Below are 26,212 nucleotides of genomic sequence, written 5' to 3'. Positions count from 1 at the left end.
ACATCTGTAGATCTCTTTGAATTGCATCGCAGGGTCTTGGAGGGGGCAGAGCAGTTCATTATCCCAGATCACATCCGAGACCCTCTTCGTGAGCCGCTGAGGAGTTCTTCCGGGGTGAGGAAAAGGAGACTGTAGTAGTCTTCTCGCACGCTAGCTCTGCTCTGACTTTCAATTCTTCATCTTTCTCTGCGTCTCCATGGCTGCTGGACAGCCCAGTTTTTTGTTCCTAAAATTGCTCTTGCAGAAAATGCATTTTTTTTCCTGCAGGTCAGCGACAAGGACCTACTGTATAGCGCCGGGAACTATATTCAAAACTTTGTAATAACCTATAAGGGAAAAGAATCTGAAAAAGAATATGTATAAGTGAATCACTTTGCTGTGTACCTGAAACTAACACACCATCGTAGATCAACTCTGCTTCAATTGGAAAAAAAAAGAAGAAATTTGCCCCAATCTATAACCACCTCCAAGACCTCTAGTGGGCTTATCTTCACATAAGGATCCCGTCTCTGTCACCCCCTGATTCAAAGTGCAACGTTACCCCCGCTCCCTGCCACCTGCAGAACACAGATCTTCAGCTGCACACGGAACTGTGGCAAAGTCAAGTCCCGACGTGTTGTCGCTTCGTTCCCAGGGGACCCAGCCCAAAACCAGACTCAGGACGTTCACACCCGGAATGTCCTCCCCGCCTTCCGCAGCTGCAACTTTGTGTTCAGTCTTCGCACGTCAGCTCACATATTTGAGGGTCTTGATTTGGGGGTTCCCAAAGCACATACTTGAATGATCGCCCTTCATGGCAGTTAAGGTGTTTTCTGTTTGTTTGCTTGTTTTTAAAATTTATTTATTTATTATTTATGTTTGGCTGCGTTGGTCTTTGTTGCTGCGCGCAGGGCTCTCTCTAGTTGCGGCGAGCAGGGGCTACTCTTCGTTGCGGTGCGCGGGCTTCTCATTGCGGTGGCTTCTCTTGTGGCGGAGCACGGGCTCTATGTGCGCGGGCTTCTGTAGTTGTGGTGCACGGGCTTAGTTGCTCCGTGGCCTGTTTGTTTGTTTTTCATCCTTGTGTCTTCGTTGTCAAGGGAACCTTGACTCCTTGTGGCCAGAACTGGTGTCTTAAGCCCCACTGTAGCCCTCAGATCATGGTACCCGGGCATCAGGAAGAGTGAAATAGCAGGTGGAAGACGGTTTATACGTTGCCCTCTCTGTGCTTCAGTTCGGAGCTGCATTAGTCAGCTCGGGCTGCCGAAATAAATACCCCAGACAGAGCAGCTTAAACAGCAGACATGTATCTCTCCTAGTTTTGGAGGCTGGAGTCTGAGATCCAGGCGTGGGCAGGGCTGGTCCCTCCCGAGGCCTCTCTCCTGGGCGTGTGGACGGCCGTCTCCTCCCTGTGTCCTCACTCGTGGAGAGTTATCTGGTGTCTCTTCTTACAAGGACGCAAATCCCATCTTGGGGGCCCCACCCTCATGGCCTCATCTAACCCTAATCACTCCCCAGAGACCCCACCCTCTAACACCATGCCATTGGGGGTTATGGCTTCCACAGATGACGTGTTGGAGGGACACAAGCATTCGGTCCACACCACTGGGCGGTGTGCTCAGCACCCCCTAGAGGTGGTCCTACAGAAGCCCTGGGTCCCCCCTTTCTACCATGTGCCTTTGCCCCACCCCTTCCTCAGCCTCCACTCTCCATCCCTCCCCTCCTCTTCCCTTCCTACCCAGCCTTTAAATTCAGTGTGAGGTGGGACTTCCCTGGCTGTCCAGTGGTTAGGGCAGGAGGCACAGGTTCAATCCCTGGTCGGGGAACTAAGATCACGTACGCTGGTATAAAATAAAATAAAAGAAGAGAAGAGAAGAGAAAATCAAATCAAATCAGTGTGAGGCTACAACCCTCCCAGAAACCTCTAGGACACAAGCTGGGTGCAGAACCTCCCAGGAGCGCCCCCGGCCTTGGTGTGCTTCCCCCGTATTACTGAACATTACACTGCAACTCTCTCCTCCTCTTTGTAAACAACTTTTCTTTCTCTGTCTCCACACAGCCGGCATCTAGCCTGCCTCTCTGACTCAAAACAGCTGTGTGTCAAATGTTTGTTGAATGAATGCACGAGCTCCTCTGATGTCCCACGCTGTGGAGCTGGAAACTCTGGAATTTATAAATCTGGTGCTTCCACCGCCGCATAGCACAGGGAGACCAGCTCGGTACTTTGTGACCACCTAGAGGGGTGGGATAGGGAGGGTGGGAGGGAGACGCAAGAGGGAGGAGATATGAGGATATATGTATACCTATAGCTGATTCACTCTGTTATACAGCAGAAACTAACACACCATTGTAAAGCAATGATACTCCCATAAAGATGTAAAAAGCTTTACAAATAGAAGAACCTACTGTAGAGCACAGGGAAGTCTACTCAATACTCTGTAATGGTCTATATGGGAAAGGAATCTTAAAAACAAAGGAAGAGTGGATATACGTATATGTATAACAGATTCACTTTGCTGTACACCTGAAACTAACTAACACAACATTGTAAATCTACTATACTCCAATAAAACTTTAAAAAATAAAATAAATCTGGTGCTTCCAACCAGTTCTTTTTATTTTTAAAAATGTTCCTGAAGTATCATTGATTTACAATGTTGTGTTTAATTTCTGCTGTACAGGAAAGTGTCTCGGTTATACATGTATACATTCTTTTCGATATTCTTTTCTGTGACAGTGTATCACAGGGTATTGACTGTAGTTCCCTGTGCTGTACAGTAGGACCTTGTTGATCCATCCTATGTATAACAGTTTGCATCAGATTGTACTGTAATACATATACCGAGATGTACGTAAAATTTATACATTTATATATAAATAATATATATATCGTATGTAATATAATTTCTATCTGAAAGGTATAACTCAGGTGTATGCAATTGGAAACAAAATGCTTCCCTCCACACAGAGGGGTTATTTTCTAGAAGCCTGTATCCAACCACTTCTCACGCAGCACAGGTGAAGACATGGAGAGCGGGCCGGGTGAAATTTGCTCCTCTGGCCCCAGCATCCCCAGCCAGACTAACCGTCCCGGCCACCTACCAAGAAACGGAGGTCCACGGATGCAGCGCGACTCTTTAAAGGTACGGGGTCTACAAGTCACAGGAGCGGAGATTAAACGTGGGGCTAGACTCTGATCATTGCCTTGGCGCTCCGCTGGGTCTGGCGTTGGCATCGCCCTGCAGGAGGGTTCTGGGGAAGGACCTCGGGCAGGGAGCTGTCCTGCGTGCACCCAGGGTTGGCGCCTTTGATCCTGGTGCATCAGACCTGCCAGGCAGGTGTGCCAGCTACCCGAAGCCCAGGACACCCATGGGTGCGGGGCTGCCACCTGTTTCCGCAGCATCCTGAGGCTGGTTGGCGGCGTAGCGCAGGGAGGCGGGCTCCCCAGGACGCCCTTCAGCGTGGAGGGAACGCCTCACGGGCTCCGGGCCTTGCGGTTTGGGACGGAACGCCCAGCCCTTCAGACTCTGGCAGAGGCGCTCAAGTTCGGTTCATCCTTTCTGCCTGGAGACATTGCCTGTTTCCTTGCACGCAGGGAAGCAGAAGTCAGCACATCCATCCAGCAAGGGTGGGGTGGCCAGATCGCCCAGAGCGCGCACGGACGGTTCGCCTGAACGGAAACCGAGGATGGAGCCCTGGTGGGGCCTCTTCTACCTCACGTTCCTGTGTTACCTGATGCACGTCCGAGGTAAGGGAGGGTTTGCTCTGGGGAGAGCTGCGTGGATGTGCATTTCTATCTGGCCGCTTTAAAAAAACAAAACAAAACTCCGCCCCAAACCACTTCCACTCAGGAAATGGCTCGAACGTGCCAGATTCTGGAAAAACAAACAAAAAAAAACAGACCAAGTATGATGGCTTTGAGGGGAGAAAAAGGGGCCGGGTACCAATTCGGGGTCTGGGAATTGGACCCAAAAGTGTAGGATGTGGGCTCACAGCACTTAGAAGTGAACTGTTTTTGTTGTCTGCTTTTGATCTCTGGATGTGTCACACATGCAAAAAAGTGAGCCGTGTTCCTGGGGCGTGTTGGGATTTTTCAATGCCTTGCTTTCAATTTAAAACATTAGTGCTGCGTTTCCGTATGGGGACAGTGGAACTGAGACACAGCTTGGTTTTGTGAGACTGATCACCCCAGGTTGGGTTTGCGGGAAGGGCAGCCTCTGTTCAGGTTTTTAGACATTTCTCATCAACGTCACCCCTCCCGTTGGCAAATTAAAAGCATCTGAATGGGGCTTCCTGCGCGCCCGGAGCCTGTGCTCCGCCCGCGTACAGAAAAAAAGAAAAAAAAAGCATCTGAATTGTTTACGCCCCAAACTTCAATACAGGCTCTTCTGGTGATGCTAGGATTCTGGTTTGTCCGGGAGTAGAGGTGGGGAGGGACCTAGCTTGGGAACTATAATTTACCCATGACATGTAGGATGTAACAGCAATTGGATAAGCTCCTTTGGTCCTTTGAATATTTGAATTTGAGGAGATGGAGGCCCAGGCAGGGTTTAAGAGTGAGAAATGTAGTAGGTTAGGAATGGAAGGATCTCGTCTGGACGGCACTCCTGTGACATTTCCTGTTTATCCTGTTTGAGGATGGTTGTTGGGGGGCAGATGTGGTTTTGTGAGACATCCCGGCACCCAGAGCGCAGGATCTTCCCCGAGACCCTTCCAGGAGTCCTTTGCTGGCTGCATATCCTGCCCCCCCCCCCGGGCACGGGGGCCACGCAGAATCGCAGCCCAGGCGCTTCTGTTTGCAGAGAGATGTTTGTTAGTCCGTGAACTGACACCGGGGCCGAAGGAAGAGCAGGAAGGCAGAGCTCTGATTCTCCACAGACCCGCCCGGAAGCCAAGCCAGCAAAACCTGTCTGAGCGTTTGTTCCTGGGGCTGTGCACACAGGGGAATTGCGGGTTTCCAGGCGGGCTCAGGCAGCTTAATCTCCTGCCAGGCACGGTCGGTGGGTTTGCTCCTTTGGGGATGATGGGCTGTCAGGTTCCGTCCGCTCCTCCCGTGGCCCGTTACATGCGCCGAGGAAACTTGTTGTGAGTTTCAGCGCTGTTCTTCAGAGGAGGAAAAAATGTAGGAGCCGGCCCTGGCTGGTGTTAGCTGAGTTCTTCTGGGGATGCCCAGGTTGCGTGCTTTTGATGAGGGCGTGACTTCCGACGGGCTCTGCGGGTGTTGATCAAGTTCATTGTCACACAGAGCCTTGGGCTGGGGCTGCCAGGCTTGATGCGCTGTTTCTTTCTTTTTTAAAAAATATGTTTCCTTTTTGATCTAACACGGAACTTTTTTTTTTTTTTCTTTTTGAAGATGATATTATTTTATTTTATTTTTAGCCGTGCCGCACGGCATGTGGGATCTTAGTTCCCTGACCGGGGATTGAACCCGTGTCCCCTGCATCCCTGCATTGGAAGCGCAGAGTCTTAACCACTGGACTGCCAGGGGAGTCCCTTGATGCCCTTTTTTTTTGGTTTTTTTTTTGATGCCCTTTTATAGATGGGTACACGGAGGCACAGAGGTGTTCCATCATTTGTCTGAGGCCACATTGCTGGGAACACGCACAGGCGGGAGAGCTGTGAGGAGGGACGGGAAGGGTAGTGAGGTCTGGATCCGGGTGCGTCGGCGTGAAGACGTGCAGCTGGCCCGAGTCCTGGGTAGTTTGTTAAATGCATGGACCGCCCCCTCACACCCCAAACCACCAGCCGCTGTCGGCGTGAGCGAGTCCACGAGGTCCCCAAACACTTCCTGCGAGGCTGTCAAGGGGCTTGTTACAAAGGCTCCGGAAAAGCAGACTGTTGCTATGGTGAACATCCCTTAACCATTCTTATAATGACTAAAGTGCGTGTATAAAATAAAATAAAAATATGGCTATAGTCCCGAGGCATAGGGGTTTACAGTTTGGCGGTTTCAGATTTCCAGTGTATATAATTACCTTTCACTATCAAACCTGGATGCAGTTGAAGGACCATGAGACCAAGTCAGGTCTTCGAAAAGCTGATAGAAGCAGAAATGGAAACTCCAGGGGTGGCTTGTCGTGTCTGGTTTGTTGAGAAAAAAATCTATCTATCTATCTATCTACCCACCTACCTACCTATCTATCTACCTACCTGTCTATCTTCTGTCTATGTATCTATCTATCAACTATCTGCCTACCTACCTACCTACCTACCTATCTATCATCTATCAACTATCTAACATCTATCAACTACCTACTTAACTACCTATCATCTATCTATCAACTATCTAACATCTGTCAACTATCTATCTATCATCTAACTATCTAGCTATAATACAGGTATAACTCTAGATTTTGTACATATATATATATTTCCTTATATTCCCTTTTTTCCTGTATCTATTGTATCCTGGGTATACATTACCATTTTCCTGCGTCTGTATTATACAGTGGCTCTGAAATTCCCTTCTACATGTATTGTATCTTCTTCTCTTATCAGACAAGACTAAACTTCTGTGTGTGCTTAAACAGAGCTCCTTTTCTACCTACAGACTAAAAAAGTACCGGCATCCCTTGGTATTTGAGGGGGACTAATTCCAGGACCCCCTGGGACACCAAAATCCACGGATGCTCAAGTCCTTTATATAAAATGATGCCATATTTGCATATAAGCCACGCACTTCCTCCTGTAGACTTTATTATTTTATTTTTTATTTTTATAAATTTATTTTATTTATTTAGTTTTGGCTGCGTTCGGTCTTTGTTGCTGCACGCGGACTTTTCTCTAGTTGAGGCGCGTGGGGACTGCTCTTCATTGCGGTGTATGGGCTTCTCATTGCGGTGGCTTCTCTTGATGCAGAACATGGGCTCTAGGCGTGCAGGCTTTAGCAGTTGTGGCACATGGGCTCAGTAGTTGTGGCTCGCGGGCTCTAGAGCACAGGCTCGGTAGCTGTGGCGCATAGGCTTAGTTGCTCCACGGCATCCCGGACCAGGGCTCGAACCCATGTCCCCTGCATTGGCAGGTGGATTCTTAACCAGCGTGCCACCAGGGAAGTCCCCTTCCTGTAGACTTTAAATCATCTCTAGGTGACTTATCATACCTAACACCATGTAAATGCTATATGAAGAGTTGTCACATGGCAAATGCTAGTTTTGCTTTGGGGAACTTTCTGGAATTTTTTTTAATTTAATTTTTTTTTTTTTTTTTTTGGCCTTGAGGCATGTGGGATCTTAGTTCCCCAGTCAGGGATCAAATCTATTCGCCCTGCAGTGGAAGTGCAGAGTCTTAACCACTGGACTGCCAGGGAGGTCCCAGAAAAGTTTAATACTTTTATTTTATTTTATTTTATTTATTTATTTATTTTTAACATCTCTACTGGAGTATAATTGCTTTACAATGATGTGTTAGTTTCTGCTTTATAACAAAGTGAATCAGCTGTACATATACATATATCCCCATATCTCCTCCCTCTTGTGTCTCCCTCCCACCCACCCTCCCTAACCCACCCCTCTAGGTGGACATAAAGCACCGAGCTGATCTCCCTGTGCTATGCACCTGCTTCCCACTAGCTCTCTATTTTACATTTGGTAGTGTATATATGTCCATGCCACTCTCTCACTTTGTCCCAGCTTACCCTTCCCCCTAAATTTAATATTTTTGGTCCGTGGTTGGTTGAATCTGCAAATGTGAAGTCTGCAGATACAAAGCTGTGACTGCAGTAAAAACTGATAGTGATATTCTTTATAGTTTTTTACAGCAGCCCATTATGGTTCTGAGTACTTAACATTGAATAAAGGTAAGTCAGGTGCTGAGCGAGGTATTTTGGGTTGGTTGCTGCCTTCAGATGTGGCAGGATGTTTGGGCTTTGCTTCTGAGGATGGTAATTTGGAGAAGTTGTGATACTTGCCCAAGGCATTAAGCCAGCCTACGTGATGCTACCAGACTCCAGCCCTCTCTGGTCTCACCCCACAGCCCTGAGTTGAGTCTTTCTGGATTCTGCCCCTTTCCTCATGGCCCCCAACCTCTCTTTGATCTAACCAATCTCGGGTCCCTGCCACCGTGGGCCCTCTGCTCTGTGGTTCCTGACTCCGTGATACATCCCTCACCTAAAAGGTGCCTAGTGACACCCCCGGGGTAGAGATGCTGCAGCCAGCCATGCTCAAACAGGGGTGCCTTTGCCTCCAGGGGACACTTGGCAATGTCTGGAGTCATTTTTGGTTGTCACAAGTGGGAAGGGGCTGCTGTCATCAGATGGGTGGAGGCCAGGGGTGCTGCTCAGTGTTCTGTAGTGCACAGGACACCCCACAGAGCAGGGAGGCCTCCAGCTTCCAATGTCAGTACTGCTGAGGTTGAGAAATCCTGCCCTAGCATGAGAGACTCTATCTACCTATGTACCTATCTCTCAGTGTATCTATCTCTCAGTGTGTCTATCTATCTATCATCTATCTATCTATCTACTATCTATCTAACTATTAGCAATCACATATCTATCTATCTATCATCTATTGTCTCACAAGATTACAGGCCTGAAATCTGTAGGGCAGGCCCATAGCCTATAAACTCAGGCAGGTTTTAACCGGCACCCTTGACTCAGAATCCCTTCTTCTCCAGGAAACCTCCATCTTTGCTTTAAAAGCCTTCAACAGATCAGGGGAGGCCCACCCACATTATCAAGGATAATCTGGTTTATTTACAGTCAATTGATTGTAGACGTTAATCCCATCAACAAAATACCATCATGGTGACATCTAGATTAGTGTTTGAGGGAACTGGACCCCATAGCCTGGCTGAGCAGACACATAAAGTTCACCGTTCGGTATGATTTCATTTTTCCACTCCAACTGGCCGAGAGGCTGATCCTGTAGACAATTGTATGGAGGCCTCCAAGGTCCTCTTGCCTTATAAAATCATCAGGCCCACATGTCTGTGTCTTAAGAAATAGTTCCGTGGTTGTGGCTATTGCAGGACATGGGGTGGAGCCAGCACTATTAAATCTTTTTGCTGCTCCAATTTCCCTATTGTCACGAAAGGCTCCCTTGAACGGGGCTGCCTTTGTGGTGAAAACAGCTCCTGTAGAAACTGACAGATGCTTGAGCCCCAAGAGTTGATGTGTGCAAAGCACTATGCTCTTCCTTGGAGTAAATCATTCTCAAGATTAAAAAAAAAACAAAAGCAAAAATCTCAGGGACTTCCCTGGTGGCGCAGTGGTTAAGAATCCGCCTGCCAATGCAGGGACACGGGTTCGAGCCCTGGCCCGGGAAGATCCCACATGCCGCGGAGCCACTAAGCCCGTGCGCCACAACTACTGAGCCTGTGCTCCAGAGCCCACGAGCCACAACTACTGAGCCCACGTGGCACAACTACTGAGCCCGCGTGCCTAGAGCCCGTGCTCCACCGCAAGAGAAGCCACCGCAATGAGAAGCCCAGGCACCGCAGCGAAGAGTAGCCCCCGCTCTGTGCAGCTAGAGAAAAGTCCGCACGCAACAACAGAGACACAATGCAGCCAAAAAAATAATTAAGATCTAGAGTTGTCATACTAAGTGAAATAAGTCAGAGAAAGACAGCTACCATATGGTATCACTTATACTTGGAATGTAAAAAATAATACAAATGAACTTATTTACACAACAGAAACAGACTCACAGACTTAGCAAACAAACTTATGGTTACCAAAGGGGAAAGCGGGGGGGGGGGGGATAAATTAGTTTGGAATTAGCAGATATCAGCTATTGTATATAAAATAGATAATTAGCAAGGACCTACTGTACAGCACAGGGAACTGCATTCAATACCTTGTAATAACCTATAAGGGAAAAGAATCTGAAAAAATATATATATGTATAACTAAGTCACTTTTGCGTACAGCAGAAACTAACACAGTATTGTAGCTTAACTGTGCTTCAGTAAAAAAAGAAAAAGACGGGGGTGCCGTCATCTTGCTTCGGAGGCGTCTTTGGTGAGGGGCACAGCCTGCCAGGAAAGCTAAGATGTTGGTTTGACAAACACACCACAGGGGAGGTGGAGAGAGCGGGGGGTGGGGTGGGGGGGGGGCTTTGATCTTCCTCTGACGTCACGGTGGGTGGTGGGCTTGCCCTTTGCACCAGGAGGGATGTCTGGGCAGACGAGGCCAAGGGGGTGGAGACAGGTGTCAGGGGGCCCTGATGGTCCCATCGCGGTGTGACCTAACGCCCCATGTCTCCCCACAGGTCAAAGTGACTTCGATTTGGCCGATGCGCTCGATGACCTCGGTAAGTGCCTGTCTTTCTCCAGGAGATGCTGTGCTTTGCAGCCTGTGTCAGCTCTGCGGTGCCTCGGGGTTTGGCGGGGATTCTGAATTCCAGGCAGTGAGAGCTCTGTTTTTCACCCAAGATCACAAGCCCCTTCACGTCCTGCCTTAGCTGCGGGGCTCGGTCTTATGTCTTGGTAGGTCTGGGCCCCCCCAAGCCAGGGGTCCGCGCATACGCTGGAGGGTTTTCCTTCTCTTAAGTGCGGCTCGCCTCTCCTCGCGGGGCATCTACGACTTAGAAGAACCCCCTACGCCCCACCTGTGTGTGGCCTCTACCCTTGAGGTCAGCTGGACCTTCTTGCCAGCTGGAAAGCTCACTGTACGTCCCCTGGGCCCGGGAGGAAGGTCTGGGTTAAGGCCCACAGTCGAGCTGGGTGGCAGGAGCGTTCAGACCTGGGGGGCTTGGGCGAGAAGGAAAGGGTGTGACCTGCTGGCACAGTGGAAGAAAGATCGGTGCTTGGCTACTCAGAGAAAAATCAGCTGCTTCTGTCACCAGGACAACCCCAGGTCACTCATTGCACATCAGTTACGGTGGATTTTCCGAGAAGTCAAGAAGGGCTGTGATCACCAGACCCCCTCAACTTAAAAAAGGATGCCAACCAAAAAAAAAAGAAGAAGCTTGAGAACCAGGGGACAGGGCGGCCTCCAATAGCAGCCTGTCACCACTTCTCCACTATTTCCTAGAGATTATGAGCCGGGGGCAACACTTAGTACTTCTGTACTCTCAAAGGAGCTGCTTTTTAAAATGAAAATGCACCTTAGGAAGAATAAAATGTTAACAATGTTTCTTCTCTAGAGAATGGCATTTTGAAAGATATTCATTATCTACGTTTTCACATTTCTGATGTGTTGGAATTTTTACTGTGTATTATTTTGTAATCAGAGAAATTGCAGACATGCAAGAAACAGAAAGAACAAAATGATGGATGAGGAAAAAAAGGAAAAGGGTGACAGCCAATGATGCAAGACCTGCTCCCTCCCCAGTTTTCCCCACTAACTGAGGCTGTTGCTAGCGGTAAGCGTGACAGGGCAGATGTGAGATTATCGTCAGAGCCCCAGACAAGCCGTAACGAGGCAGGTGAAGGCTGACACGCTGCTTCCCCCATCAGACTCTGCCATGGTGATAGGGCTCAGTCCTCCCCAGAGTGGGCAGGCTGCGAGGTCAGGGTTACAGGAGGGCCAGGGGCTGCAGCCACGCGGTGGGGCATTGGGAGGTGTCCCCCCAGATTCAGCCTGGGAGGTCGGCGCAGCGTCTGGGATGGATAAAGGAGGCACACGCCCAGGGTAGAGCACGCGCGGCTGAGGGCTGGGGTTCAGAGTCATCGGAGGCGCTTTATCGGTTAAAAAACACCATCAACCTGCGAACTGGCAGTTCCCCTCCTAGGAAGAAAGGGATGGATTGAAAGGAGAGACTCGGACGCAGACGTGTTTACAGCGGCGTAGTTCAACCTCCCCAAAAGGCAGAAGCCACCCAAGTGTCCGCGGACGGATGGATGGATACACGGCGTGGGGGTCCATGCACACGGCGGAATATGACGCAGCCGTGAAAAGGAGTGGCGCGCTGACCCAGGCTACCGCGTGGACGGACCCTGAACCCTCGATGCTCAGTGAGAGAGGGCTTTCTGCAGAGAGGAAGGGCCCTGCCCACCGTGCACCCGGCAGCTCCAACCTCCCTCAGCCTTGTCAGGTGCCACCCCTCCCAGCACCTTCCCCAAACCTCCTTCTCCTGCTGCCCCTGTCTGCCCACCCGCACCGCACCCCCAGACTCACTGAGCCTGGCAGACAGCTGCTGTGCACCCGATGCCCTGTCCACGAGTGCCGAAACCACCCGGGAGGCTGTGGACCAGCGCACTTCCACAGCCCCGGCAGCGGCGGGCACTCCGCGGACCTTCTGTCGCGTGAGGAAGCACGTGCAAGAGAGAGAGAAGCATCGTCCTGGAATCGGGGGGCGCTTCTCCAGATTTGCCTTCACCCGCCCTGCCTCTGCTCTGTGGGCATGCAGTCACCTTGAGTGTTTGAGGGGCACCAGCTCTGCGCCCCCCCCCCCCTGCCCTGGACGCTCTTTGCTCAGTCGGTCATCCTGCTGGCGTCCGAAACCTCGCTGCCTCACCTCCTGCAAGGCTCGGATGAAACTTACTTCCTAAGGAGCTGAGCTGAGCACCTCAGGAAAGCCTTGCTCCCCCAACGGGACCTCTGCACAGCTCCGGTGGAGACTGGTGGGCATGGGTTTTAAAGATGCTTTTGTTCTCCACCGGCCCCCCCCCCCCCGCCCGAATACAGAGTGGAATTTGTGTTCATGTCACGTCTGTGTTAGTGCCTTGAAATTCTCGTTATTAGGGCATTAACGATTCTTTCTTTGAGCTGCACGTGAATCCTCGATGCGTATTGAATGCATGTTCTCTCTCTGTCCGCAGAGCCCACCAACAAGCCTAGCTCAGGTGAGTGACCACCGGCTGCACAGAAACGAGGCTGCGCCCCTGACATGAGGTTTCTGAAGGTGTTTCTAGGGACGTGGACCGTGTGAAAGAGGGGCAGGTGTTGAAAGCAAAGCCTGGTCCTTGGGGAACTGGAAAGCAAAATCACAGTGAGACATCACTCGTACTAGGGCTGCCAGAATCAAAATATGGGCGATACCAAGTGTCGGTGAGGGTGTGGAGACATTGGAGCCTTCGTGCGTTGCCGGTGGGGATAGAAAATGGTGCAGCCTCAGCGGAAAACAGTCTGGCAACTGCTCAGAAAGCTACATATAGAATTTCCCTGTGATGCAGCAGTTCTAGTCCTGGGTATAGACCCAAATGAACGGAAAACAAGGATTTCAACAGAAACACACACCCTTAGGTTGATCGTGTATAATTCCTACATTAGTCCAGGAGAGAAAAATTAAGAATAAAGTTGATGAAAAGAATAATAAAGTTGATTGAATGAAGAATAAACTTGATTAGAGAAAAACGAAGAATAAGCTTGATTAAATGAAGAATAAAATAAACTTGATTGAATGAAGAATAAAGTAAACTTGATTAACTAAATAGAGGTCCAGAAATTAAAAAAAAAAAAAAAGAAAAGAAAAGAAAGAAAAAAAAATAAAATAGTAGGAATAACGTTAACATTCATTACTGTAGATGTAATGACTATGTTAAAAGACAGGGCTTAAAGCACTTTAAAATCAGTTATATGCTATTAAACAAAGTGAAAGTAAATGTTTGGGTGAAGATTTGGAGGCAGATACTAACCAGAGGAAAATGGCGTCATGTAGCAAAATGTCAGACAAAATAATCTTCAAGGAATAAACAGTTTTTTGGGGTGGGTTTTTTTTTTTTTGCATACAATGTAAAGGCTAAACAGTTTTCTAATTGTGTGTATGCAGTTTTTTCTTTAAGTTCTACGTTCTGAGGTTTTACTTTTAGCGGCTAAGTGAGTTTTAGCGGCTCGATGGTGATCTGTAAGTCTGTGAGCAGCAAGTGTGGATAAAATATAAGATCTAGTTCTTATTTTATAGGCTGCTACTGACAGAAGGACATTCTTCTAAACATGCCATGCTGTCTTCCCCACAGATAACTACCCAAAGCCGAGGCCCCCCTACCAGCCACAGCCCGGAAACCCCGACAACAGCGGAAGTAAGAATGTTCATTCCTTTTGAAACAAGTTTGATGAAAGGTGCCTCTTTTTTTTTTTTTTTTTTTTTTTTTGAACTATGAGTTTTCATCTGGCTGCTTCTGAAGTAAGAACCAACTCAGCTTTTACGGGGGCGGGGGGAGCAGTTTGCATTATTTTATTTCCTCGTTGCTCGGACACTTGGAGAATACTGAGCGTTTTGGGACGTTGTGCATTCTCGTGCTGGAATTTTAATCAGGCTGGAGGACGAGTCTTCTTCTAGCTGTTTCCGTGGTTCCTAATAACTTCCTGTGCGCTATGCGTTTTAGGTCATTTATCTTCAGTTTCTCCTTTGTTTTAAAAGCTTGGCAGACACTGCGCCTATAGATCACTTTAGAAAAAAAAAAGGGGGGGGCGGGAGGGGGGTAATATTAACCAATAGCCCATAAAGTCCTCAGCAATTCAAAAACCCTAAAGACCTAAAAGCTGACCAGGCAGAGGTGACCGCTGACACTGGCCAAGTTGACGGTTTGCGGAAGCTTCTGGAAGCTTGGTGTGGCCTTGAGATGCGTGGAAATTCACCTCCTCGGCGGTGGTGCTGGCCATGGTGAGGGAGATGTCACGAAAAGTAAGACATAAGGTTCTACGAAGCTGTCACCTAATTGCAAAGCAACCCAGACCACTAACCGCGTTAGTTAACGGACGCTTACGTCACTACTCTGTCATCCTTGACACCGAAACTTGGCCTCTGTACACCGGTGCCAAGTGGAATCTCAGAGACAGGGTTTCAGGTGCAGTAGAAGAGAATAGCTTCGTTGCTTTGCCCGGCAAAGGGGGACACAGCGGGCTCCTGCCCTCAAAACTGTGTCCCTACCTGGGGTGGGATTCGGTGAGGAGTTTTATAGCAATGGTTCAAAGGGTGGGGCTGCCGAGAAGGACCAGGGTGCCTGCAGGGCCTGCACTCCTTCAACCTAGACATCACTGGGGCTCAGGTGGTCTCCCGATGGGTTTCCGTGCTTGTCAGAGGTTCTCAGACTGTGGCCTTCTCTTTGGAATGAAGAATGCTTTATCAAGCAGTTAACATCGTCCGTTTGTTGGGGGTTTCGATGTCTGCTGAACAGACACGTGTACCCCTCGAGGGGGAACCAGGACCCTGCCCCAAAGGCTGCACTGTTGTTTCTTGGCCGTTCCTCCCTTGTCTCTGCATCCCCTCCTTCCCTGATTGGCAACTGCTTGAAGCTGCCCCGTTGGAACTCAGGGAAGGTCATGGGGGCTGAAGGTAGCCTATTTAGCCTATTATCTATTTATTTATTATCTATTTATATCTATGGTGCCCCGGAGCCCCACAGGGCCCTGTCCGGTTTCATCCTCTTTGGGTTTTTTTTGTTCCCCTCCAAGTTTAATATCCCAGCTCCATCGATTCCTTTCTTGTGAAAATTCCTTCTAGCCTTTTCAACCAACTATTGTCCGAAGGAGCGCTGTTATTCTACCAGGTGCCGATAGAAATCCCTCCTGGGGAGTGTCTCTTGCTAGTCTATTTGGGGATCTCGGGTTAAACGTATTCCCGTGGGCTTCCCTCCTACGGGGTCCAGAGAATGTTTGATGTTGTTGGCCATCCTGGAAGATGAGTCATCAGGACCAGGGCGGGGCGTAGCCAGCCTCTCGCTCCGGAGGGGTCCCTCTGTGACTCAGCGTTTCAGCAGCTGACACAGTCCAAAGGAATGTGAGGAAGCTTGCTCTCTGGCCTTTGTTTTCAAGCTCTGCTAAAACCCATTTTAAAGGAGATGCCTTTAAAATGCTGCCCCCAAATAATGAATTTATATTTGAAACGAGTTACGTGGCTTTTGGTATCAGCCCGACTGTCCCTTAGAAGCTAGTTCTGCTGATGGTTTATTGCTTATTGGGGAATACGTCTTGATGAAGAGGTTTTGGAACGCTGATCCGACTCAGTGAATATGCCTTCTGCCTAAACCATTTGGAATGATTCATCGTGAAATGATAAGACATGTAAAAACAGGGACACAGCAAACTCAGTACACACAGCAAACGAAGAGGGGAAAGGACTTGATTAGAACTTAAGTATGGAAACAGCAATACAGGAGTAGAAGGTCTCCTTAAATTTCAGTGGGAGATCCTGGCAGAGACAGTGCTTTGTGCCAAGGCTCCGGGGCAGGAAGCTTGGGCTAAGTTTGAAGGACAGATTAAGGGCATTGGTGACAAAAGTTAAGATTAACTCCAGTGACGGAATGTACACACGCGCGGCAGGAAGGGTAACACGCCATCCAAAATGTGAGATGCTTTTGTCCCAGCATCGATGACGGGCTTTTGCGAACAACCTGATGTTGGCAATAACGCTAAACATTGGGACATTCACAGGGCAGCGTCTGACAGGTTCATTTCAGGAATCCGTGAACTTCTTGCTTTCGGAACCAAAGGAGGAGGTTCTGGGCGCCGAGATTAACGTGGCTTTTAAAGCTTTGGAGATTCTGAGTACCAGAGGTTCTGTGAAAGCGATAAACAGCAAATATAAATAAGCCGGAATGTCACTTTGTATTTCGGCCCTTTGTATTGTGTGAATGGTTCATTGCCGGAAGATGGCATTCGTTTCCTAACATCACCTTGGTGTTTTCCAACAGATATCTATCCAAGGCTAAAGCCACTGCCACGTCCCCAGCCTGGCAGCTCTGACAACAGTGCAGGTGAGTCCTGAGTATTGAGACGCCTTCTGGAAGCATTGGGTGGGAGAGATGCAACGGACCATCTTGGAATTCTGTCCTGGGGCGGTGAAATACAAGTTGGCGTTTGAAATATGCAGAGGTTCTGCTCTTATCAGTCCCTCTGTTGATGGAGGATGCGTTTTTGTTTTGTTTCGTTTGGGGCTGAAAGAATGCAATATGCCCCACAGACATCTCTAGTCACTGTGAAGGAAGGGGATTCTCTTTGTCCTTGGTTGCTCCGTTTTGGGGGTTCGGTTAAGTTTTGCTTCCCTCCTCGTCAAGAGCCCTTTGGGGCCACGTTGCCTGAGTTCCTGCCACAGACCGAGTGACGTGTTGGGAATCCATGCACCTGGGGGAGGGCCAAGGGATGCGGGCGCACGGTGGTGGGAGAAGCTCAAGAATTCCAGGGCTTGCGCAGACACGTGTGCCGACAGATGGGTGCTGGGGAAAGCTCAGCTCCGCGGGTATCCTCATTTCCAGCTGGTTTGGCAACGAGGAGTTCCCTGGTTTCAGATTCTCTTGAGATATTATTCGAACGTTGAATTCCTAGGGTGCAAAACACCGTTGCTTATGTCCAACCAGACAACCGTCAGAGAGATCCAAGCATCATTTCTTCCCTGCAGGTTTCAGCCTGGGGGGGGGGGGATCTCTGTCTCCAAGACCTGACCTCTAGATCCTAAACTGTGATCCTTTCCGATGCACAAGTATCCCTTTGCCCTGCAGCAGGAGATCATGTTATACTTCGTAACATGCAATGCCATGCAATTGTGGTTAATTTATTTCCTTGAGTTAGAACCAACAGGTTGTATCTGAAATCTGTGTAGATGGATAGATGATAGATAATAGATTGATAGACAGATAATAGCTAGCTAGTTAAACCACCTTGTCTGTGCTACTTTGTCACAGCGGCCAGTACTAGTCAGGGCTCTCCAGGGAGACGGAAGGGCCACGTCCCTATCATCCTCATGGCGCTGGCAGCAGAAGAGGCTGCCCGACCAGCTCTTCCGAATAAATGAATGACCGTGTGCTTGTCCCCTTCCAGATGGAGATGGCTCTCCCTCGTACGGCAGCCCGCAAGGTAACACGCAAGGGCAGGGCACCCCAGCGTTCCCAGGAGCGAGCCCCCCGCATCACTGTGGGATGAAGGGGGGTAGACGTGTGATTATTGCAACCTGAGGGCGTCCGGGGGCCCCTCCTCTTCCCGTGCTCGTCCGGAAGCTCCTGAGCACACACGTCTGTCCTTCAGGGAGGGGTCCGTCCTGTGGGGGTCAGAGAAGGAGGGCGAGGACTGTCCTCGGGCTGGAAGATGCCTCGGAGAGCTCTGCGAGCAGGGCCGGGGTTCGTGGACCTGCCGCTGGGCCCCCGATGGTGTCCCTTTCATTGACCACTCCTGACCGGAAGCCACAAAGCAGAGGAGAGGGGAAGTCGTGGCATTCAGCCCTGGAGAACCCCCAGAGGGCACTGCCAGCCCCATCAGAGGGCCAGCAGTGGAGGCTGGAGTCCGGATGGTGGGATTTTGTTGTGCGTCGCTGGGAGGATGGGGTCCAGCCTCTTGGTGATCTGGCATTTAGGTGGAGGGTGACAGTGAATCCGCCCAGCTGAGCCCAAGGCTTTGGGAAGGAGAAAGGTATTGAGGTGTCTTTCCAACCTTAAGACCCTGTCCCCATGCGGAGCCTCAGTACTGCTCTTTGCTGGGGAAGTCCATGGATGCTTTTCTTCTCGTGGGCAGGAGGTGGGGCGGAAGGGGTGCATCTCAGGGCAAGAATCCAGGTCTGACACATGGTTTGATGGGGTCCGCGGCAGGACAGAAGGACTCATCCTAGACCGGGGCAGAACGGAGGTGGGTAAGGTTGCTCCTTGAGGGGACCGTCTCCAAGGCCGGGTCTAAAGGATGGGTGAGAGGCAGCCAGGACAGGAGAGGTAGGTGCTGTGCTCGGTCGGGCTGGGTACACCCCCGGGAACATCAGTAGTTTATGGGACCAGCAGTGTGTGGAGTGTGATAGGCAGGGGGCAACACTGGTGACTGGCCAGGCGACCCTGTGGGCACATCTGCCCTTTATACCTGCGTCACGGGAAAAAGCCCGCCCCTATTTATACCTGTGTGATGCGTGGATCGGAGGGCCAGCGACGGCCAGGGAGATCAGTGTTAAGACCCGCTTAGTTCCCAGACTAAAGAGGATGTTGTAGAGACAGTGGATGTGGGATAAGAGGTCAGCCTGGAGGACCATTTGGTAGAGTCATCATTGATATTACATGGTTGATTTGTATGGGATGGCAGAGAGGAAAGAGGTGTATCAGTTAGCAGTGCTATGTAACAAAAGAGCCCCAAACATAGTGATTTTAAACAACCACCATTGATTATGATTATGTGAGTCGCAATGGGGCTAAAACCAGCCCACATCCGTCCAAGAGGCCAGGCCAGGCTGGGCCACAAGGCAGCCAGACATGGTACCAGAGGATAAAGAGAAGCATCACAGCTTCATGTCTGCTGGTTCTATTGGCTGAAGACCCAATTCTGAGGATGATGACCGGGACCCCCCCCCCCCACCTCCCATGCCACCAAGTCACATGGTAGAGGGTGTGGACGTGGGGTGGGGAGCCCCGGAGAGCGGGGTGCAGCAGGGGACAGGGTGAGACGGCAGCACGGGGGAGGGGTAGATCCCTGGGCGCCGTGGTAACGCTCCTCCAAGCATCACGGGAGCCACATCCACGGCGTGGCCACTCACCCATCACCTGCGACACGCCGGGCACTTGCCTGGATCTGATGTAGGACACGGGTGGTTACTTTTGACGGAAGCAACGATTTGTTCTTCTGGGGAAGTGTTGATTTTTGTCACATCCAGGTTCCATACCTTGGATTTTGTGCAGGAAAACCTAAGCTTCCCTTAAAGCATTGATGTTTGCTACATGCTTGCGTTCAGAGCCCCAGCATGATTTGAGGATCGGGCTATCGGGGCACTTTTTGGTTAAAAGAATTTTTTTGCATGAGTAAAGATTTTATGTCCTCAAAGCTACCGACTCATCCAAATTCCCAAATACATGAAAAAACATATCAAGCCCATCTTCTGCACATAACTGTTGGAAGCCCCAGTCCGATAAGACTGGTTGGTAATTGCCCCTCGGGTGAAATCAGAATCACTTCCTCGGGCTGCTTGTGTGAATTCCATCATCTTCCCGTGAACAGGAGGGTCAGGAGGGCCAGGGACGTGATTGCAGAGTTATTTACCATCGGCGGTGTTCTGGCTGGGTGTGTTTTTCACAGACCATCTTGCTTTTCTGGATTCCCGCAGGCAACAGGATAGCAAAAATCATGTCTCCTATCGTGTGCGGGGTGCTGGTGACCCTGGCGGGGGCAACGGTCAGCTATTTCCAGTACAACAGTAGGAGGAATTGTTGCAGGACAAATGGCAAGTTTCCCTCCCAATTTTACCTTCCCTAAGTGTAAATCCTGATAAGTATATGAATAAATGTAACAAAACAGAAGCCGACTCGCAGATACAGAGAACAAACTAGCGGTTCCCAGTGGGGAGGGGGAAGGGGGAGGGGCAAGATAGGGCAAAAGGGATTAAGAGGGACAAACTGCTGTGTATAAAGTAAATTAGCAACAAGGATATGTTGTACAGCACAGGGAATAGAGCCAATATTTTATAATAACTTTAACGGAATACAACCTATAAAAATGTTGAATCGCTATGTTGCATGCATGCAACTAATATAATATTGTACCTCAACTATATTTCACTTTAAAAATTATTTTAATAAAATAACAGCCAAGGGGCTTGCTTCCCTGGTGGCGCAGTGGTTGAGAATCCGCCTGCCAACGCAGGGGACACGGATTCGAGCCCCGGTCCGGGAAGATCCCACGTGCCGCGGAGCAACTAAGCCCGTGCGCCACAACTGCCGAGCCTGCGCTCTAGAGCCCGCAAACCACAACCACTGAGCCCACGTGCCACAACTACTGAAGCGCGTGCGCCTAGAGTGTGTGCTCCGCAACAGGAGAAGCCACCGCAATGAGAAGCCCGTGTAGCCCCCGTTCTCTGCAACTAGAGAAAGCCCGTGCGCAGCAATGAAGACCCAACGCAGCCAAAATAAATAAATAAATAAAAAGAATAAATTAAAAAAAAAAAAAAACAGCCAAAACAACTTACGTCCAATAGACACACTGGCACATCTTCACACGAATCATATGTATCTAGGAAATTTGTTCTTAAAATGAAAAATGTTTCATTTTATTTAGAATTTATTACTTTTCAAAAAGTCCTTAAAGTAGTTTTGTTTTGTTTTTTTAAAATATGGGCCTTTAGAGCTGATTTGAAACCACACCTAAATAATGGCTTTTAAGATCTCTTCTTGTTATACATTTTTAAAAATTGAAGTATTTTTGCTGTACAATATTATATGTTACAGGTGTACAATATAGTGTTTCACAAGTTTTAAGAGTTATACTCCATTTACAGGTATTACAGAATATTGGCTATATTATGTTATAAAATTCTTTGACAAATATATGTTAGTTAATTTATTTAACTTATGATGAAAGGCTAAATCGTCTTGAATACAATCTATCAAAAAAGTTCATGCAAAATACATGCTTTGATTTCGTGAGTAAAAGATTTTCTGTCTGCTTTTGTTCAATAAGGCAATGGGTGTAAAAATATCGCAAAGAGAGTTGAAAGCAGTCACCCGCGATGCATCTGTGTGAGCTGTGTTCAAGTGTCACACTCAATAAATGATAGCATATTTTGAATTAAAAAATACTTTCTGGGGTCCTTCGCTGGTAATGTTATTTCTGATAAAGTCCAATGTAGACCCCCTTGCCTAATGAAGGGCTTTTAAAGCTGGGGTTTTATTACGGACACACGGGGGACTTGAGAGATGCTTTTGAAAAGACGCTTACACTTCTATTAATTTTTTAAGGTTTTCTCATCTGTAAGATTTGGTTTTACTGCCACAGACCTTACATAAGTAACTTGCTTTTGTTTTCAGTGAACTTTCAATCACAAGGGAGTCGGGAAAGATATTTGGGTGGAGTCTGCAGTTTTGGGACGCTTCTCCCAAAAGAAAACCACAGAAGGAGTAAATTGCAAACCTTTCTGTCGAAAGGTGTACGGACCCCAGGGAAATGGGTTGGGGCCAGGGCTGAGGGCGTGCTGGGACTTTCTGCTTCACCTTTGGGTCCAGGCTTCCGGGTTTGAAGAATTACACGCCCGGGCTGGTAGCCGTCCTTGGGGGCAGAGATCCTGTCTGCTGACCCATGAATGCCCTAAAGACATCGCTAAAGGGAAGATGGGCGGGGGTGGGGTGGGTGGAGAAAGGAGTGCTTGCTTTATTGCAGAAACAATAGCTCAGATGCTAACTCGGGGTCTCCCAAGGTTTGGTCCTGAGACCAACTCTGTCTGAATCTGTCTGTGTTTTGCCAGGGGGCCTCCACCTCCAGGAAGGAAGCTATGAAACAGAAGCCTATTCCAGGAGTGTATTTCTAAGGATTTGGGCGACTTCAAAATCCCAAAACCTACCCTTGGCCTCCCTCTAGTGGTGGATGGGTGGTACTGAGCAACCCCCTGGCCGGGGCGAGCCTTGGTGTGTGTACATAGCCCCCGACCCTCATTACAGAGACACTGTGCATTAATTTCGCTTGCATCTTTGGCCAAACTCTGTAAGCACTTGTGACCCCGGGAGCTCAGGGCTGAAAGCGGGCAAGGAAAGTGAGGCATCACCTCAGGCACAAATGTAAGGGGGCGGAGAGAGCCCCAACAAGCGAAGTCACCAAGATAAATACTACTTTAGTGCCATATTTTAAAAAAAAAATAACAAACTGGCAAACTACAGCCTGCAGGCTTGCTGCCTGTTTATGTCAATAAAGTTTGACTGCAGCCAGAGGCAACTGAGGCATCATATACAAACGCAGGACTGGATCCCACGTTTATTTCACATTTTGATACTATGCTCACGGTGGGCTTTTCTGGGCATTCATTATGATTTTTTTTACAAGAACACTGCATTCAAGTGTTACGACGTAGCCCGAGTTTCCCTGGCGCCTGCTACAACTTGGTGTCCACTCACCTCCCCCCGTTTGAATTTCTGAAACAGGAGCAGTTTTTGTTTTCTTGGATCATATGCCCTTCCCGTTTATCTGAGGCGGAAGCCCTTTTTGGTTAAAGCAGTGCCCTGTCTTGAAGCTCTCTGCTGCCTTTTTCGGGACTAGATAAAATACACGTCTAGCTGATTTACTTTGCTGTACAGTAGAGACTAACAGAATATTATAAAGCAACTACACTCCAGAAAAAAAAAATTCTGTCTACCATCTCAATTATACTTCGATTGTAACTTCACCAGGTCCGCTAAGGACCGAATTTGGCCGCCGTTCTGTGAAAGTTAGTGAGCTCAGAGAGTGAAGACATGCTGTGACATCATTCGGGCACCCCTCCCACAGTGGGAAGCACTGATCCTTGATGGGTGCAAACCCCGTAAACCGTCTAAGAAATACGGCAGCTTGACATTCCCTCTGCGGTCTGGCGCTGACGCTGCCTGGCTGGAACCCCTGAGTAGGGCCACAGAGAACGGCCACTGTCTCCCGAAGGAAGGCAGGCACGTACACTGGCCAGCCCTGCAGCTATTCGGGGCGGTGCACGACCTGTGCGTCGGTATGCAACGCAGTCCTGGAGCTCGTGCGTCTTGTAGGGACAGAGATGGGGGTGGGGGCCTCGAACATGGCGACAGATGTCTATTCGCTCAAGGGCACCGTGTGAACATCACACTTTGCCTTTACTTTGTCAAGTGGGCGTAATAATAACTCCCAGTTTAGAGGTTATGAAGTCTAATTCGGCCGCATCCCCCAAAGGGGTTTCTACAAATATGAGTTGTCACCCAAAAGATAGAGTTCCTCGATTCGTCTAAAATGTTCGAAACTCTGAACAAATAGAAAGCAGTAAAAAAGGTACCAGTGCTTTAAGATCAACCCATAGAGTCTTTTTCTTTCTTTCCTGGCTATGACATCTTGCATCCAATCTTTCCTTACAGAACCAGAAAACATCTGAGGCCTTCAAAATCCACCCTTTGCTTTGAGAAAAGCTCCGCCCAGACAAGAACCGCCTTCATCACTCCTGTGCAAATTTCCTTTCCTTCTTGGCTTAAGCAGCTGCCCTGAAGGGTTTTCTCTCCTGTTTGCAATAGACGTGCTACCTGACCAAGAATTCCTAATTCCTCAGACGCCTCGATCATGATAAGGTAGACAGCTGGACCTTGGGTTGTAAAAAGATTGCTTGATCTGTTGGTTTCATCGTGAATCCGGACAGAGATTCCAGCTCTGGAATGAGCTCCGAAACTACCTCCTGGTGTGACCTCAGGCCACCGACGTGGTCACAGAGCACAGGGGCAGCAGGTGGCACCGGGGTCTCGGGCGGGAATGCCATCGGCTTCTAAAAGATGGAGACAGACCGCTGTTTGGGTTTCCAGCAAGCTGGGGTGAGAAGCTTGACTGATGCTGTACGTTCCTTAGTTATGTCAGCAATCCAGACCTGTGCATCACCGCCCGTGAATCGGGAATGAGTGATTTCTGACACTAACGGCAGAACGTGAACATTATTTCAGCTCACGAAAGTATTGTCACCTGCAGAGGATGAGGCTGGATTTGGGAAACTTAAGTGCAAAATCGCTGATGTGGAAACCGTCTCGGGGAGGTGGTCATGAGGTGCTTTTTCCTGTGAAATGGTACAGTTTCTACATTTTTGGGGGAGAACCTGGGGTAGAAATAGAGGTTTGCAGATGTTGAGGCTTTTCGTATTAATTTTGGTCTTTGATCCTCTGTGGGTACCAGTTCTTAAGGCGACGGCAGTGCTTTCCTTGGTTTATACTTTTCTTTTTACTGGACTAGGTAATCTTCTATCCTCAAATATCTAAAACGTATACTAGCTGTTTGCTTCTATTTTAGTAATACTTTAGGGGAGAGGAAAAAGGATGGTTTGGGCAGATGAGTATAGTTTGATCCAACTGAGATTAATGCTGATAGAATTTTAGAATTTAAATATTAGAACCAAAGAGGAGGCCAGTCACTAGCATCTGGGTCTCATAAAGACGACACGTTAACATTCCAAATACGCCTGCTCTGCGCTCACCCTTAAGGATTGAGAGCTGGGTCTCCCCGAAGGCAGAAAGGGCTTGAAAGAGCTTCCCCCAAATGGAAAAGACCTTAAAACTAAAGATCCTGATTAGATGTCTCAGAATTGCATGACTTCCGTCCTGGATTTACAAAGATTTGAGCCATTTGAAGACAGCCTGTATTTCCTATTTTACTATGAATGTCCTAGGACTCTTCCCAGATTTTGCTGAGCTCCCCCATACGTGAGGACGCCCACTAAACGTTTCCCATATATGAGTTTTAGTGGGGAGTTTAATGTGTATGTACACACACAGATTTACACACAGATGTACATAAATGGAACTCAAGCATTTTTAAAGGTAACTCCATCCATTTTCTACCCTTTTGTGGGTAGGTGTGGTCACGTGACAGCTCTGGCCAATGGCGTGCCACCTCGTCTCAGAAAAGGTAGGACTCTCGTGTTGTCTGCGTAATAACATTTTCCAGCTTGGCCAGCACCAGGATGGGTGTGTCCAGTGTATCTCACTTCGGGGGATGGACCCGAATGTCCGGATGGAGGGACCCTTCTTTTGCGTTCCTGACCTGTGGGCGAAGGCTCTGGTCCTCACAGCCTACCTCTCTGAGCTGTCCCTGGCTCTTGTCAAATGCCCTTTGTAGAACATCCGGGTTGGAAAGATGGTTTTTGAAATTTTCAAATTTAAATTCTCCCTCAATCATTTTTTTTTTTTCTTTTCTGATGCGTGCATTTTCTTAGGACATCAACCTTTTCTCACCCAACAGAATTCCCTAAAGCCATGAGCTATTCCTCTCCTGGTAATGGCTAAAAACCAAGCGTTCTTTCTGACAAATACTGTAGGATCTCACTTACATGGGGAACCTAAAACAGCCAAACTCATAGAACCAGAGAGTAGAATGGTTGCTAGGGGGTGGGGGGCTGGGGTGAATGGGGAGATAGTGGTCAAAAGGTACAAACGAAAAAAATAAATAAATAAATAAAAATAAATCAAAAATAAAAAAGCAAAAAAAAAAAAAAAAAAAAAGGTACAAACGTCCACTTACAAGATGAGTAAGTTCTGGGGTTCAAATGTACAGCATGGTGACTCTAGTTAACAATACTGTATTCTATACGTGAAAGTTTTTAAGAGAGTAGACTTTAAATATTCTAACCACAAAAAGAAATGGTAATTATGTGACAGGCTGAAGGTTGTTAGCTAAGGCTGGGATGGTAATCCTATTGCAATCGATACACAGTGTACACCTTAAACTTGTGCAATGCTACATGTCAATTATTATCTCAATAAAGCTGGGGGAAAAAAAGAGCTCTTTCTGACATTTTCTTCTGGAAGCGTTTTCTGCTTGGATTCTGTAGGCATCCAGCACTCCACATGCACAGACGATCATTTCAGCGGCTTTGGCAAGATTTTCTTCTTTCTTTCCATGGCACATTCACTATAAATTTAATATTCTGTGGTAGTTCATTTTGTACACACATATATGTATCTGGGGGAGTGCAGCTCACTCAGTGACCATATGTTTCTACTGACG

General features: G+C 48.5%; 1 protein-coding gene across 1 annotated transcript; it reads left to right on the top strand.

The window, feature by feature from the left end:
- Positions 1-272: 272 nt before the first annotated feature.
- On the top strand, positions 273-25,984 carry XG (Xg glycoprotein (Xg blood group)). Its single transcript, XM_067023356.1, has 11 exons — positions 273-805; positions 2,036-2,195; positions 2,945-3,119; positions 3,572-3,724; positions 10,182-10,223; positions 12,676-12,699; positions 13,813-13,875; positions 16,489-16,551; positions 17,612-17,647; positions 19,860-19,976; positions 23,590-25,984. The coding sequence occupies exons 4-11, from the start codon at positions 3,664-3,666 to the stop codon at positions 23,604-23,606; spliced, it is 423 nt and encodes a 140-aa protein (XP_066879457.1). The 5' UTR covers positions 273-805; positions 2,036-2,195; positions 2,945-3,119; positions 3,572-3,663; the 3' UTR covers positions 23,607-25,984.
- Positions 25,985-26,212: the final 228 nt, after the last annotated feature.

Source organism: Kogia breviceps, chromosome X (genome assembly GCF_026419965.1).
Source record: "Kogia breviceps isolate mKogBre1 chromosome X, mKogBre1 haplotype 1, whole genome shotgun sequence".
Taxonomy (NCBI): domain Eukaryota; kingdom Metazoa; phylum Chordata; class Mammalia; order Artiodactyla; family Physeteridae; genus Kogia; species Kogia breviceps.
Note: the sequence above shows the minus strand (reverse complement) of the source record. Positions and strands in the feature narration are given on the sequence as shown.